At 56.6% G+C, this 12986-nt stretch overlaps 8 protein-coding genes across 8 annotated transcripts; 2 read left to right on the top strand and 6 right to left on the bottom strand.

Moving 5' to 3' along the window:
• Window positions 1-527: 527 nt before the first annotated feature.
• Window positions 528-1698, bottom strand: COL26b_007515 (uncharacterized protein; the record flags this gene model as incomplete). The annotated part of the gene is made up of 2 exons (XM_053180302.1): window positions 528-1405; window positions 1548-1698. 2 exons carry the CDS (start codon window positions 1696-1698, stop codon window positions 528-530), a joined length of 1029 nt encoding a protein of 342 aa, XP_053035751.1.
• Window positions 1699-3522: 1824 nt separating this feature from the next.
• COL26b_007516 (uncharacterized protein) lies at window positions 3523-3966 on the top strand (the record flags this gene model as incomplete). Its single annotated transcript, XM_053180303.1, has 1 exon — window positions 3523-3966. The coding sequence occupies one exon, from the start codon at window positions 3523-3525 to the stop codon at window positions 3964-3966; it is 444 nt and encodes a 147-aa protein (XP_053035752.1).
• A 268-nt stretch (window positions 3967-4234) lies between these two features.
• Window positions 4235-4511, bottom strand: COL26b_007517 (uncharacterized protein; the record flags this gene model as incomplete). Its single annotated transcript, XM_053180304.1, has 2 exons — window positions 4235-4300; window positions 4356-4511. 2 exons carry the CDS (start codon window positions 4509-4511, stop codon window positions 4235-4237), a joined length of 222 nt encoding a protein of 73 aa, XP_053035753.1.
• A 947-nt stretch (window positions 4512-5458) lies between these two features.
• On the bottom strand, window positions 5459-6253 carry COL26b_007518 (uncharacterized protein; the record flags this gene model as incomplete). The annotated part of the gene is made up of 1 exon (XM_053180305.1): window positions 5459-6253. One exon carries the CDS (start codon window positions 6251-6253, stop codon window positions 5459-5461), a length of 795 nt encoding a protein of 264 aa, XP_053035754.1.
• A 213-nt stretch (window positions 6254-6466) lies between these two features.
• On the bottom strand, window positions 6467-7591 carry COL26b_007519 (uncharacterized protein; the record flags this gene model as incomplete). The annotated part of the gene is made up of 1 exon (XM_053180306.1): window positions 6467-7591. The coding sequence occupies one exon, from the start codon at window positions 7589-7591 to the stop codon at window positions 6467-6469; it is 1125 nt and encodes a 374-aa protein (XP_053035755.1).
• A 586-nt stretch (window positions 7592-8177) lies between these two features.
• Window positions 8178-9462, bottom strand: COL26b_007520 (uncharacterized protein; the record flags this gene model as incomplete). The annotated part of the gene is made up of 2 exons (XM_053180307.1): window positions 8178-8510; window positions 8566-9462. The coding sequence occupies 2 exons, from the start codon at window positions 9460-9462 to the stop codon at window positions 8178-8180; spliced, it is 1230 nt and encodes a 409-aa protein (XP_053035756.1).
• Window positions 9463-9755: 293 nt separating this feature from the next.
• COL26b_007521 (uncharacterized protein) lies at window positions 9756-10299 on the top strand (the record flags this gene model as incomplete). The annotated part of the gene is made up of 2 exons (XM_053180308.1): window positions 9756-9819; window positions 9875-10299. The coding sequence occupies 2 exons, from the start codon at window positions 9756-9758 to the stop codon at window positions 10297-10299; spliced, it is 489 nt and encodes a 162-aa protein (XP_053035757.1).
• Window positions 10300-10662: 363 nt separating this feature from the next.
• ARO4 (3-deoxy-7-phosphoheptulonate synthase) lies at window positions 10663-12107 on the bottom strand (the record flags this gene model as incomplete). The annotated part of the gene is made up of 3 exons (XM_053180309.1): window positions 10663-10979; window positions 11035-11814; window positions 12056-12107. 3 exons carry the CDS (start codon window positions 12105-12107, stop codon window positions 10663-10665), a joined length of 1149 nt encoding a protein of 382 aa, XP_053035758.1.
• Between the last annotated feature and the right edge of the window lie 879 nt (window positions 12108-12986).

Consider the following 12986-nt stretch of genomic DNA (forward strand, 5'->3'; position numbering starts at 1 on the left):
TGGGGAGGTCTCGCTGGCAACTTCCCTTTTCCATCTTACAAGCTTTTTGCCCATCAAAGATCCTTCGCAAAATCAAATATGTGTGAGCAAATCCAGGAACCATTTTTGTACTTGGGGGATGGTCCAAAATACACGATAAGGGGTAATCCAGCTGCGCACCATGAGAGACGAACTTTGCCAACACTACGACCGCAAAAGACATGCAAGTCAATGGATATCGAGGCCTACGGAAAGCAGAGAGAATCCAAGTACCATCCGGTATATGAATCAACCCTTCCTGACAGAAACCAGGTCTCTCTGCCATGGATCCATAAGGTACCCTGCGGTCTCGATCGAAGTCAACAAAGCAGCCGCACACGCACGTGGTTTTTGAGCCGCAGAGACAAGGTCTTTTCCATTCCACAGGTAGCCAATACATTGACCAAGTCTAGACATGGCTCGAAGAAAAAAGAACAAGAAAGCCCCAGAGTCTCGCGACACAATGGGTTGGATTTTGGTACAAGAGTGGCCATTCAATGCAAGCCACATCATCCGCGAAGCTTCACCCGCATCTTCTTTTCCCCCCTCTGCGCCCGCCAAAAGTTCGACGACCGAATCATCTCCTCGCACCCCTCCAACACCCAACGCCACTTGTTGACAAACAGCTCCGTCACCTCCCAGTTCATCGGGTCCCAAGGGTCTCCCCACAGAATCATCTCCCCCTTCCCGGACGGCGCGTCTCCGTCGCCAATCATGTCGAGGCACAGCTCCTCGTCGTCATAGCTCCCGTCCGCCTTGATAAGGTTATCCCGCATGCGCGGAAGCGGCAAAAAGTCCAGCCAGGGATGGTGCACCACCGTCAGCTGCGTCTCCGTCGGCCGCAGATACACCGGCACGCTCCACACCGTCCGCACGTTATACCGCGGGTCCGTCCCGAACGGCGACGCACAGTCCTCGTCGCAGACCATCGGCATCGTGATCCCCAGCGTCTTCATGTTCTCCATCAGCCCCCGGAAGAGGTTGAACTGCACCAGCGGGATCAGCGAGTCCGACATTGGGTCCGTCCCCGAGTGCATCGCCTTCATCAGGAACAGGTCGTACAGCTCGTCCATGTCCTCATCCTGCAGGTCCAGCAGCTGCCGCCTGCGTCCGATATACGTCAGCGCCATCAACGTCGCGTGCTTGGCATATAATCGTTCCCCATTGGCCCTCGAGCGCCTCGCGCTGGGGCGTGAGAGCTCCATGGCCGTGGTGTACATGTACGTCTCCGCATCGTCGCTGGAAGGAGAGGTATCTTCAGAGGCGGTGGAAGACGACGAGGTCTTGCGCGGGACAAGGGCCGTGGACTCGGTCGGCGAGATGCTTGCACCAGCGCCGCGGGCCGCTCCCTGGCCTTGGCGCAGTCTTTCCACCTTCCGTCGCTGTCCTAATACGTTTCGATGTCCGCGTTAGTGAACCGTTTCAACTCCCATTCCATCTCGAGGCCGTGATAAGCAGAGGGCATGCGGTGGCGGGGCACCACGAAGGGAGGCACCGTAAGCAGGTTGCATGTGGTGGGTGCCACTTACTCCACGTCCGCTGATTGAGCCTGTTCTGGATCTTCCTCCTCTCGGCCGGGCTTGTCTTGCCCTTCCAGTTGTCCTCGCTCGAGACCACGGCGCTCACGGCCGGTTGCACCATGCTCGACAGAGCCGGGTACGAGCTGGTGATTGCAGACATCGCGATCGATTGATGCTGCTCAAGATGTGTATTCTAGCACTTTTCGATGAGACGATGCGGAAATTCTGATGGGAAAGCACAGGGAGAAAAGTCCCAGATCTTCCTGGGGCTGAGGACGAATCCGCGGGGATTCGGACTTGGCTCCCGAGCAAGGGATTTGCACTTTTGGGTTAGACAGTCGAAAATCTGGCATGTTTCCAGTTAGCCTGGATCTATTTGACTTGGGGCTAGACCGCGCTACTGCCGTCAGATAGATATTGTCCCCTGGTGGTGAGCCTTACACAGTATTCGATTTGGCTGCTCAGACTTTGCATTTAATGCATGCTGCAGTCGACTCTGCAATCATCGTGGCTACAGCATGTCGACAGACGCTCAAACGACCTGCTGGACTTGGAGATAGTCCATCATCAGTCTGCCCACGCATTTCCTCGACATCTTTCCTCTTCGACCAGATTAGTGATCTTGTCAAAGCCAGACAGCGCTAGACAGCTCTCCCACGTGGGAGACCAAATCATTTCTGTCAATGACCCCTCGCTATCTCGTGTCCGGTGCATTTTGTCCTTTCGACCACAGGGCCTAGAGCTGAAAGGGGCCTGACGCGGCTGTCGACGCCTTTCCCCATTTTACTTGCTTTTTCTGCCCCATTGCCCGTTGGGGTGCAAACACCTCCCTGGGGCCCAATCACGAGCCTTACCAAGTGCGCCTAGCGGTGCGTCGTGCGACGCGAGATGGGATCTTCACCAGTGCTGGGGGTGGGCAGCACATCACATTGCGCTAGCGGACAGCTGAAGCCAGGGGTCTGATTTGACATACAGTGTGGAAGCACTGGGCTGGGCTCGTTGCACAAAAGTGGTGGTTTTTCTCTGCGTATTCCGGAGTGGTCTCCGGTGATATGGTTTTGGGGATCAGGTCGATGTGGCTTTTGCAGCTTGCCTAGATGTTTGTTTCGACACACCTGAATTGGAACCTTGCGACAGGGAGTGAGCCGTGTATCTCAGCACTTCCAAGTGAATGATGGGATCTGCTGCGCGGCCGTGTCCTCTTGAATCGGGTCCTAGAGAGGCCGGCCATCCAGGATTTTTCGTGAGAAAATCATGGTAGGCTCACCGCAACTTCGTTCACGGCTTGACAACGTTGGACAGATTCGGCTAGAAATGTATGGATCAAGGCATACCGAAGGATTTGTCTAGTAAGCCTGACATTCGATGCTGTTGGCGACTGTTCCACGTGCTGATGCGCAAGGCTAGAGAGTTGTTGATTTGAGTTCCACGAGCGATGTTGTCATCCGCAAGGGGCATGTTGTCATCGGTTGCCCCCGGCAAACAGCAGACATCCACAGACCAAAGAGAACCCTTACTGGCTTTTACATAGCCACAAGTAGACATAGAAGAGGTAGGAATAACACATGTTCTGCCCCGTTAGCCAGAGATATCGCCCGGATGGAGAACTCTTCCTCCAAGACCCAGAGCCTGGTTCAACCAGCCACAACATCTGTCCCACTACGACGTGCCACGCCTTCACTTCAGTAGGCTATTCAACTCGGGATGCGGACAGCTAGAGAAGACCCAAAGACTCGGCGTTCGAGGAGGAACTTGTGCATCACCTTACGGTAGAGAGGAGATTGAAAAGCTGCGTACTGAACAAGATTTAAGATTCATATATAAGGGCTTAGATGGCCTTTTTGCTACAGGGTGAATGAAGCCACCAGCAGAATACGCCTTCAGTACAAGCCAGTCTCAACCAATATCGACCATAACTCTGTCTCTTTCCCAAAGGCAAGCCATCTCTAACCGAAGAGCAACCCCGAGCATCCATAACCCCAAAATGAAGCTCACCACCACCGCCCTCCTCACCCTCGCCGCTCACCTCTCCCTCACCTCCGCCGGCCCCGCCCCAACCGCCGCCGAAGAGTGCGGCCCCCTCGGCGTCATGTCCTCCACCGACGCCGCCACCAAAGCCGGCATCAGCCCCGCCGACATCCGCAAGTGCAAGGAACACCCGCTGTCGCTCGTCAGCCCCCGCGACACCGCCGCGGATGCCACGGACGCCACGGTCTTCGCGCGCGACTGCTGGTGGGGCGATAACTACGGCTGCACCGACGGGTACTGCTGGGAGAAGTGCAACCCCGAGAAGGGCCACTGGTGCTGGACCGCGTGGGGCGACGGCTTCGGCGACTGGCGGAAGTGCAAGGGCAAGGGGGAGTGTGAGCCTGTGAAGAACGCGGCTTGCGGGCAGGGGAATTGTGAGAAGTGCGGGTGTAGCTGCTGAAGCTGTCATCGCATCATGTGTTGAATGCTGGGTTGCGCGGAGCTTCGTGGTGGATTTTGGGGCTTTCAATTCTCTGCGTTGGGCTTAACTTGAACCATCAAGAAGCGGTTCTATTTTCACTCGCTAAACAAATCAAGGAATGACACAATGTTGGGTTTTACGGTATTTCATTTCATGCTATGATGCCGCTGATGCAAAAACCCTCCCATATGTACGCTTAATGCTGAAGATCTCACAACTCCACCAACCCCGGACCAATGGCTTGAATCTAAGCGGTATCGCAGGTAAGAGAGCCGGCGCCCAAGTCGTTGCAGATGCCCTTGGTAGTGACGCCCTTTATCACAGTCAGTCTGGTTGATTCCCACCGTCGGGCGGAACATCAAGCTTACGTTGCAAGTCCTGGTGCACGCCTGGAGGCGCTCGCTGCACGCCGACTCGGAGAAAGTGCAGCAGTTGAAGTCGGGGTTGCACTTGCCCTGGGGCTCAGGGATGGCAACCGCCAGAGCGGCGGTGATGAGGGTAGCGAGGGCGAAGAAGTAGCGCATCTTGACTGTCTATTGGAACGATTGACTTGTAGTGATCAACTGTGGCAAGCAACCGAAATGAACACAAAAAGAAAAGACTTGCTTTATAGATATTCCAAGCGAGTTGTACAACTCGGCGGCGATTTAATCGCCTGCTATCATGCTATGTGCCACTGACTCAAGACAAACTCTTTTAAATTGTGGACATTGAGATCGCCGACCAATTGTACTCGCTCCGCGACGGTGTTCATCTGTACTCGCGTTGACGGAGTACTCCAGAGCACTTAAACGCGGACCTTAATTCTGCCCATTCTCGCTTTCCCGCCCATTATATTTAGTTGTTCCCAGGTCTTGGCTAATTAATTGCTGACCAGCCACAGCCGGCCGAAACAGGCGTTGCAAAGCCCAGCCGGCGGCGCCGGCACGTTTCGGTCATGTAGACCCACAAGGAGGACCGTCGCGCGTAGATTATCCCGTCGGCGACAAGAATAGACGGCCATCTAGGTGCGAGAGATAGGGTCGCGCAGGGTCGGTCATGGCCTACTTGGCTGGTCGTCCCCTGAGCTGTAGAAGTGAGTTGGGGACCATTGTCTCAAGCCTTGATATCAACAGTTCTGGGCCATATATGGTCTCTTTCCTCACCTTTGTTATCCGCATTGGAAGCCAAAAAGGTTTGCCAATAGGCGGCAAAAGAATTGAAGGCCGGCGGGTCCGTTGGTGTGGAACGAGACTACACAGGTTCCTGAGCTGAACGTTACTGACGATTGACAACGATCACATGGATACTGGATTTGGATATGAGAAGATTCCTTCATTTCCTGTAGACTATCTAAACAACTAGCGTGCTGTTGCGGTTGCGAACACGGCTGACGTTCAATTCCATACCCCAATTTTCGTCTCGAAGCTCTCAAGTATCATGTGACTGTCATGGTGCAAGTCCCTGTCACACCCCTGGACCCCAGGCTTTATCATGACTGAATACAATCCTGCGAGTTGTCACTGTTGGAGGTGCGCTGGCGCTTGGCTTCTCGAGCATGTTCAGCGACTCCTCCTTCCTCGAGCTCGCTAGCTTCGCGCTTGATCGGGACATCTGAGCCCTGCTTGTCGAGCTTGTCAATCTGTTCCAAGGCAGCTTTTCTCACCGAGTTTATCTCGGCTTCCATCGTTACTAGCGTAAGGTCTTCGACGTCTCGAAGAGTAGCGAATCCGAGATGAGAGTTTGATGGACGGCCGAGCACCTCAACAGTGCGCTTTCTCATGTTGCCCATAACGGTCTTCGACATGGCCTCAATCTCGTCACGGAGGTAAGCATGGAGAGTTGGGCGAGAACTCTTGAAAAGTTTGGCCGACATTCTCTCGATGTTATTGTTGTGTAGATCATCATTCGCACGAAGGTGCTCTTCCTTCGGTGTGACTGTTGTTTGAACTTTCGCGCTGGCTGGAGACTGTGTCTTACTCTCCTTCTCGGCCGCCGGCCGCGACTGGCTGTTATGAGATTGGAGATTCCGTTTCACATTCTGCGGAGTCAAGTCGTTTGCCAGAGGAACACCGCGGGGATGTCTTCCAAACGAGTCTCCTTCCAGCTCATCGCATGATGTGGCAGGATCTTGGACAGCATTGGACGGATTATCTGCAGGCGGTGGGTTCGTGATGACACGGGCGCCAACACTACCTTTGCTGCCACCGACGGGAATCCCGCTGCTGACAACAGGCTTGGAAGACGAAGGTACTCCTCGAGGCGGAGTGTTGTGTTTTCCGACCATTGGGTTGCCGGTTTCGTGTCCCGGAGAGGCATGACGCTTCGTTTTATTCTCGGTGGAACTTCCACCAGCATTCTTTCTTCCAGAGACTCTACCCTCGGAGACAGACGTGTTGAAGGCTCTTGGTTTGTTTAGGCTCGGGGTTTCGGGCTGCCCGAAGAGATAACCCTGTCCACCAAGGTCCTTCTCTCCGCCGAACGTGCTTCCAGACGGCTTCTAGCCGGTTGCAGGAGTTGTCGTCGACTTGGTCGAGTTGGATTGTGTGGCTTGGGAAGAAGCCGGCATCGATCCAAACGTGGGTGTCCACGCGTGAGCCTTTTGGGCTGTCTGGGCAGGCTTCTGAGATCGAGTGGATCCGACACCAGCGTTCCGGTTCACTGGCACAGCAGGAGAAGGTGTGGTTCGAGCAGTGCCTTCCTCTTTGACAATCGGTCTTGTCCGGGGCGTGAAAGGGGCAGAAAGTGTTCGCTTTGGCAACACTGGCGTAGAAGGAGTAGTCTCCGTAGGCCGAGACGGTCTTGGTGACAGGCCGACACGTCCAGAAACGAAGCCAGCCCGTCCACTGGTACCTGGACCTCTTCCACCGCGACCTGATGGGGAACCGCCACGAATGGGTGAAGGGGATGCGCGTCCGGGGGAATCAATGCTTTGAACCGGCGATGAGGTGCCTCGAACAGATGAGGAAGTCCCACGTCCAGGTGCCCAAGCACCTCGGGAGGGCGAAGACATGGCACGTATCAAGCGATCACGTAATTCGCCGGTTGTCGCTCCACTGGTGGGAACCCCAGTTCCTGTTGTCTTTGAGGGAGGAGCTGTCTTCGAGGCAGGAGCTGTCGTGGAGGAAGGAGTTGTCTTGGAGGAAGAAGCCGCCGCAGACGAACGAGCACCAGTCGAAGCAGGAGTCACCGCCGCCGAGGAAGAAGGTTTCGCCGGGGAAGGAGCGTTGAGTCTCTTCTGCTCGACTTTGAGAGACGGGTCGCAGCACTTGTAGGGATCCCAGCCGTGCTTCCTCAGGTTCAGCTCGATGTACTCGTGAACGTAGCCTTTGTTCAAAAGACGCACAACCTCGCAGTCGGCCACTGAGGGAATGGTTCCCTTGGGAGGCGGCTCTGAGGGACCCCAGGTTTGCTTGAGGCGACACCAGGCATCTGAGTCGCTGTTGGCGGGAGGAAGGTGAGTGCCTTTTGTCCACTCGAGATTTTCCAACTGGAAAACGACATAAGCGCGGTCTCCTGGGAAGCGCTCAAAGACTGGGCTGATGTTGTAAACAGCCCATTGCAGCCAGACTTCACGTCTTTTCTCGGCCGGGTAGCTGTGCAGGTAGGGCGGAGCGGTAGGCATCTTGAGGGAGAGGGCGACGATGACACTACCACGCGGAGAAGGAGGAGGACGCTAAGGGGATGGAGGAAATAAAACAACGTGGCCACCCGTCCGGGTAGAAAGTAGGGAAGGCGAGAGGAAGAAGGAGGGATGAGTGAGGTACCTCACAAGGACTCGATCGAGAGACGAAACACAAGGTGCTCGCGTCGGGAGTTGGAAGGTGTAAGAAAGGACAGAATAGAAGGAGCACCTTCGATTTCTATGGCAGGTGCCTTGGTTGTGCATCCCATTTACCTGTGTCCAGAGCAATAGTGGTCATTGATGGTGCTGTGAGGCAAGAGGGCACCTGCCGGGAAGGTCAGGCAACTAATCAAGGTCGAGGGGCCTTACTCAATGCACTTTGATGCCCACAAGCTGCCATAACAAGCACCAGTCGACATGCCACAGCAAATACAACCATGGCAGACCTAAAGCAAGAATCGATGATGTTCCATATGTTACAAAGAGTACATTATCTGTACAAGGGTCTATGCCAGACATATTCCTCTCCGCTGTGTTTCCCTTATTTTTCGTATCGTCATCCCAGGATACCACATCCAACCGCCCTCTACGCCTGGCCCAGGATCCATTTCCTCTGGACCGGCTTGGGGAGATGCTCGTGGCCGGTGACCGGCAGCGATCTCTTCTCGAGCTCCTTCGTGATGACCTTCCACCGACCAACCGCCGTCTCCTTGTCGATCGGCGTGACGCGGCGCTCGTGCAGCGCGACGTTGGCCAGCGCCGGCAGGCTGCCCTCTTGCTGGACCGCCTCGGCGACCTTGACGTTAACGGGCTTGGGAGGCTTGGCGATGTCCTCGAGGAAGTTGCCGACGGTCTTCAGCTGCACCAGCTTGCCGTCGTGGGTGGAGTGGCCCGTCAGTTGATTGAAGCGCTTGTTGAACTAGACACGGTCAGGCATTTCTGTGACGAGCTGTTGAGAATGAGGCAGAACTTACTGCAAAATTGACGACGGCGTCCCGAAGAGAGACCTTCTTCCATTCACTGTCCCAGGACTTTACCATCTTCTTGGCCTCTTCGGGAGAAACGTTCACCTTCGGCTCGGCTACTTCTTGCGGTTTATGCAGCTTCATCGGCACAGACTGTTGGTTTCTCTCTCCTCCGAGGATAACTCCAGTGCCGTCCTCGGATACTTTGATGCCAAACGCAAACGCCCGCCTCATGTCCTTGGCCGTCAACGGGTTCCACTTGCCCGCCGCCGACGCCGGGTCCACGCGCGCCACGATGAGCGCCTCGGTGATGGCCACCCTGGCAAACACCTCGCAGATGTCCTTGTTCTTGATGACCTTCTTCCGCGCCAAGGGAGGCAGCTGGCTCTCCTTGCCCCAGCGGCCGTTCCTCTCCCACCACCCTTCCATGCCTCCAACCGTCTCCAGGCCGCCGCCCTCCATAGCGGGTTCGTATTCCTTCATGTCCTCAAGGTCCCTCTCTGTCGGTGCCGTCGATAGTTTAAAACTCGTCCGGAGCTTGCTGTTTGGGCGACGCTTCAGGAACTTGCGCGGCCGAGGAGTCCGGATGACTCTGTTCTTGGGCTGGGCCTTGGACTGGGCCTCGAACTCGGCCAACTGAGCATTGGCCTCGGCGATGTCGGCCTCGATCTGCTCCTGTTTCGACAGCTGGGATTCCTCAACGGCGTAGGGATCCTCGGGGCCAGGGGCGTCGCCGCCCTTCCACAGGGCCTTGCGAACGCGGTCGCGGACGGCGTTCGCCTGGAGCGTGGACGTCGTCGAGAGCGCTCGGCGGGCAGCGATGGGGAGTGTAGCGGGGGCGCATGTACATTGCGGTGCTGATGCAGCCGTCAGCAGAGGCTGACCGAAGCGCGTTGCCCTGCGCATCGTGGCGAGTTGTGCTATGGGTGCGGCGTTGGGCAATTGGAGGTCTCCCGAGTGGCAGCACGACGATCGAGATAGAGGGAGCTCGCAATTGAACTTTTTTGCTGGGTCGGACTGGCGAATCAGAGTGCTAGAGCTCCAGCCACAGCTGGGTGTGCCACGGGGGGTTGTTGGCGGGCGGTGTGTGGCTTGTGCACCAGTCAGCGACCAGCATCAGCCTCAGCCCTCGACGGCGACAACCTCAATCCTCGACTGCTTTGCGACGCAGGCGGCATCACGACCAGAACCCCGCCAAAATGAACCGATTATCACTCATACTTATGCTCCTCTGCGGGCTTGTCGCTCTCGTCAGCGCCAACTGTGCGTTCTCCCGCGTTCCGCCTCTGCGCAATGCCTACTAACACCCCCAAAGCAGCACCAACGTTCTGCAAATGCACCTGCTTCAAGAACAGCACAATCGTCGCCCTAGGCCCCCAGCACAGCGATGACAACACAGCCGCCAATCCTCCGCGAGACCTTCCCCCATCAGACCTCCACCGTGACTCCAAACGCGCCGCCTCCTCGTCCTGCTCGCAGTGCACCAAGGCCTTTTGCCTCTCGCGGGGCATCGACTTCTGCCGCGACGCGACGGAGGAGAACGTGCAGACGATGTGCTTCCAGCGCGACAGCAACAAGGACAAGGTGATTGTCTGGGGATTCCTCCTCGGTACTACGGGGCTGCTGGGCTGGGCGGCGTTCAAGCGCGCGCAGGAGCTGCGGGAGGGCAAGAGGCAGGCCGAAGCGGCGCAGGCGGGGGGGGGCCGAGGCGACTACAGCCCTTTGCAACCGGCGACGAATTGATTTTACATGGGATCGGATATGGCGTTATGGATGGGAACGGTAGCGCGGCTAAGGTATCGGGGTGTGGTCATGGGCATCAGGCATTTTCGGTCACGGTATCGTACGTCACGCAAAGTCGAGTAAATGGAGAAAATGCAAGCCATGTTGAGCAAAGCTATCTTCTCCTACGTCCCGGACACCACCGGGGATGCAAGCATCATTTTACCCATGCACCAAAACCCATAAAACTCGAAAAGATGACTTTTGAAACTATTCCCTCCTGAAGCCTCGAAATGCAAATGCCATGCACACATTGGTATGTTCTTTTTTCTGTCTCCCGCACATTTCCTCCCTGTCTGCCTCACAAGGTCTTTTTCACATACTTTACTCCTCCTCGAGGTGGGTGACCTTATGGCTCTCCTCGTTGCCGTTGGCAGTGCCGGCGTTGACCTCGCGGCGGGCGCGGACGGCGGAGGCGAGGTCCTCGAGGACGGTGATGGTGGAGTCCCAGTCGATGCAGGCATCGGTGATGGAGACGCCCTTCTTGAGCGCGGCGGGGCCCTCGGCGGGGACCTTCTGGTTGCCCTCGTTGATGTTGGACTCGATCATGACGCCGATGATGGACTTTTCGCCTTCCCTGAGCTGCTCGCCGATGACGGCGGCGACCTTGGGCTGGTTGCGGTGGTCCTTGTTGGAGTTGCCTGTCGCAGTCAGTATCCCAGTCTTTAATCCGTACAACGATAAGGGAGGACATACCGTGGGAGCAGTCAATCATGATGGCTTGCTTCTGGCCCTTCTTCGTCAACGTCTCCTTTGCCTTTTGCACGTTCTCCTTGTCAAAGTTGGGGCCGTGGGAGCCGCCTCTCAGAATGACGAAGCCGTGCTCGTTGCCCTTGGTGCGCGTGATGGCGGCCAGACCCTGCTTCGTGACACCCATGAAGTGGTGCTTCGCCGCCGCGGCACCAATAGCGTCAATGGCCACACCAAGATTGCCATCGGTGCCGTTCTTGAAGCCGACGGGGAAGGACAGGCCGCTGGCGAGCTCGCGGTGCAGCTGGCTCTCTGTGGTGCGGGCGCCGATGGCGCCGACGCTGATGAAGTCGGCGAGGAACTGCGGGGAGATGGTGTCGAGCATCTCGCTGGCGATGGGCATGCCGGCGGAGGTGAGGTCGCGGAAGAGGGTGCGGCTGACGCGCAAGCCCTTGTTGATCTTGAAGGTGGAGTCGATGTCCGGGTCGTTGATGAGGCCCTTCCAGCCGACGGTGGTGCGGGGCTTCTCGAGGTAGGCGCGCATGACGACGCAGAGGTCGCCGGCGAGGCGGGCGGAGACGTCCTTGAGGCGGGCGCAGTACTCGAGGGCGGTGGCGGGGTCGTGGATGGAGCAAGGGCCGATGACGACGAGGAGGCGGTCGTCCTTACCCATGATGATGTCGGCGGCCTCGTTGCGGCCGCGGACGACGGTCTGGAGGGCCGTGTCGGTCATGGGGATCTCGGAGGAGAGGAGGGCGGGCGGGATGAGGGGGTCCTGGCCCAGGACTGTCGTGGTGGTTGTGCGTTAGCCATTGCGGATGTTGATGTGGATGGTGAGGTTTGGAGATCAGGCTGGCGGAGTTGAGTCCGGTGTGGTGTTTGTGTTGTCGCGAGGACGATTGAGTGTCTTGACGAGGAGAGTGATTGGTGTGGGGCAGAGAGACAGGCAAGGATGAAGGGAGTGACGTTGCAAAGTGGGTTCGTTCAGATTTCGAGAGCGACGATAGAAAAAAAAAAGGTGACTCACTTCTCACGTCGTCGGCCGCGAGGGGCTCATGCTGAAGGTCGAGACCAGGCATTTTGATGTGATTTTTGTGATGAAAAAGGGGTATCTAAAAACTGCAGCAAGTCAATTAGCCGTCAATTCGTTCAATGGTAAGATGCTGATATCGCTGTCCGCTCGCACGTCGGTTTTTTCGTCCCATCGCGGGGTATCGTGAGAGTGGCACATCGTCCCGCGCATCCCCGGGCACGCCAGACAGCGGCAACAGACGAGAATCCGGGGTAAAGCAGAGCAAAGCCAACAGCTTTCTGGCAGAAGCCAATCGGAAAGGTCAGAATTCAGGTAACGGCTTACATTGGACTTGCGAAAACAATTAACCAGGCCGTTCGTTCGTGCGGAACCGGTTCGCCGTGGGTGCGGAAATGCGTGTGCGGTGGGATCTGCTGCTTGAGCCGTCGGTGACCGAGGAGGGAGGATGAATGTTCGTCCACAGGGGAAGGGGGCTGCCTTTTTGGAGGGGGAGAAGCAGCTGGGAGTGTGACTCAGAGGGTAAGGTAGGCAGAGAAAAGTGGATTGCAATAATTGGGAGGTTTTGAGCTGTTGTGTGTGTGAGGATGTAATTTCAAAGATGCCTCTTTTTTTCCCTTCCTTCCGCTCTTTGTGTGATGTATGGAGTTTTGGGGGGGAACTGCTCAATTTTTTTTTCCTCTCCCTCAGTCCTCCCGGGGCACGTTCGGAGGCAAGCCCGCCGGCAGTTGGCTGCGTGGCCAAGTATCTTTTGAGCAAGACTTCCGCGGAAAGGTACCCCTCCTCCTCCAATGTTTGCTCCAATATGCGGTGTAATGCACACTGTATCTGAAAGGGCGTCTCCGGTGTCTCTGCGGTTCCACGTGTGTCCCGGTCATATCACTATTGCTGTCGAGATTCAGCCCTTGCGGTGGGCACAATGTCAAAT

The sequence above is a fragment of the Colletotrichum chrysophilum genome (genome assembly GCF_026319265.1).
Source record: "Colletotrichum chrysophilum strain AFK26 chromosome Unknown scaffold_61, whole genome shotgun sequence".
Lineage (NCBI taxonomy): Eukaryota > Fungi > Ascomycota > Sordariomycetes > Glomerellales > Glomerellaceae > Colletotrichum > Colletotrichum chrysophilum.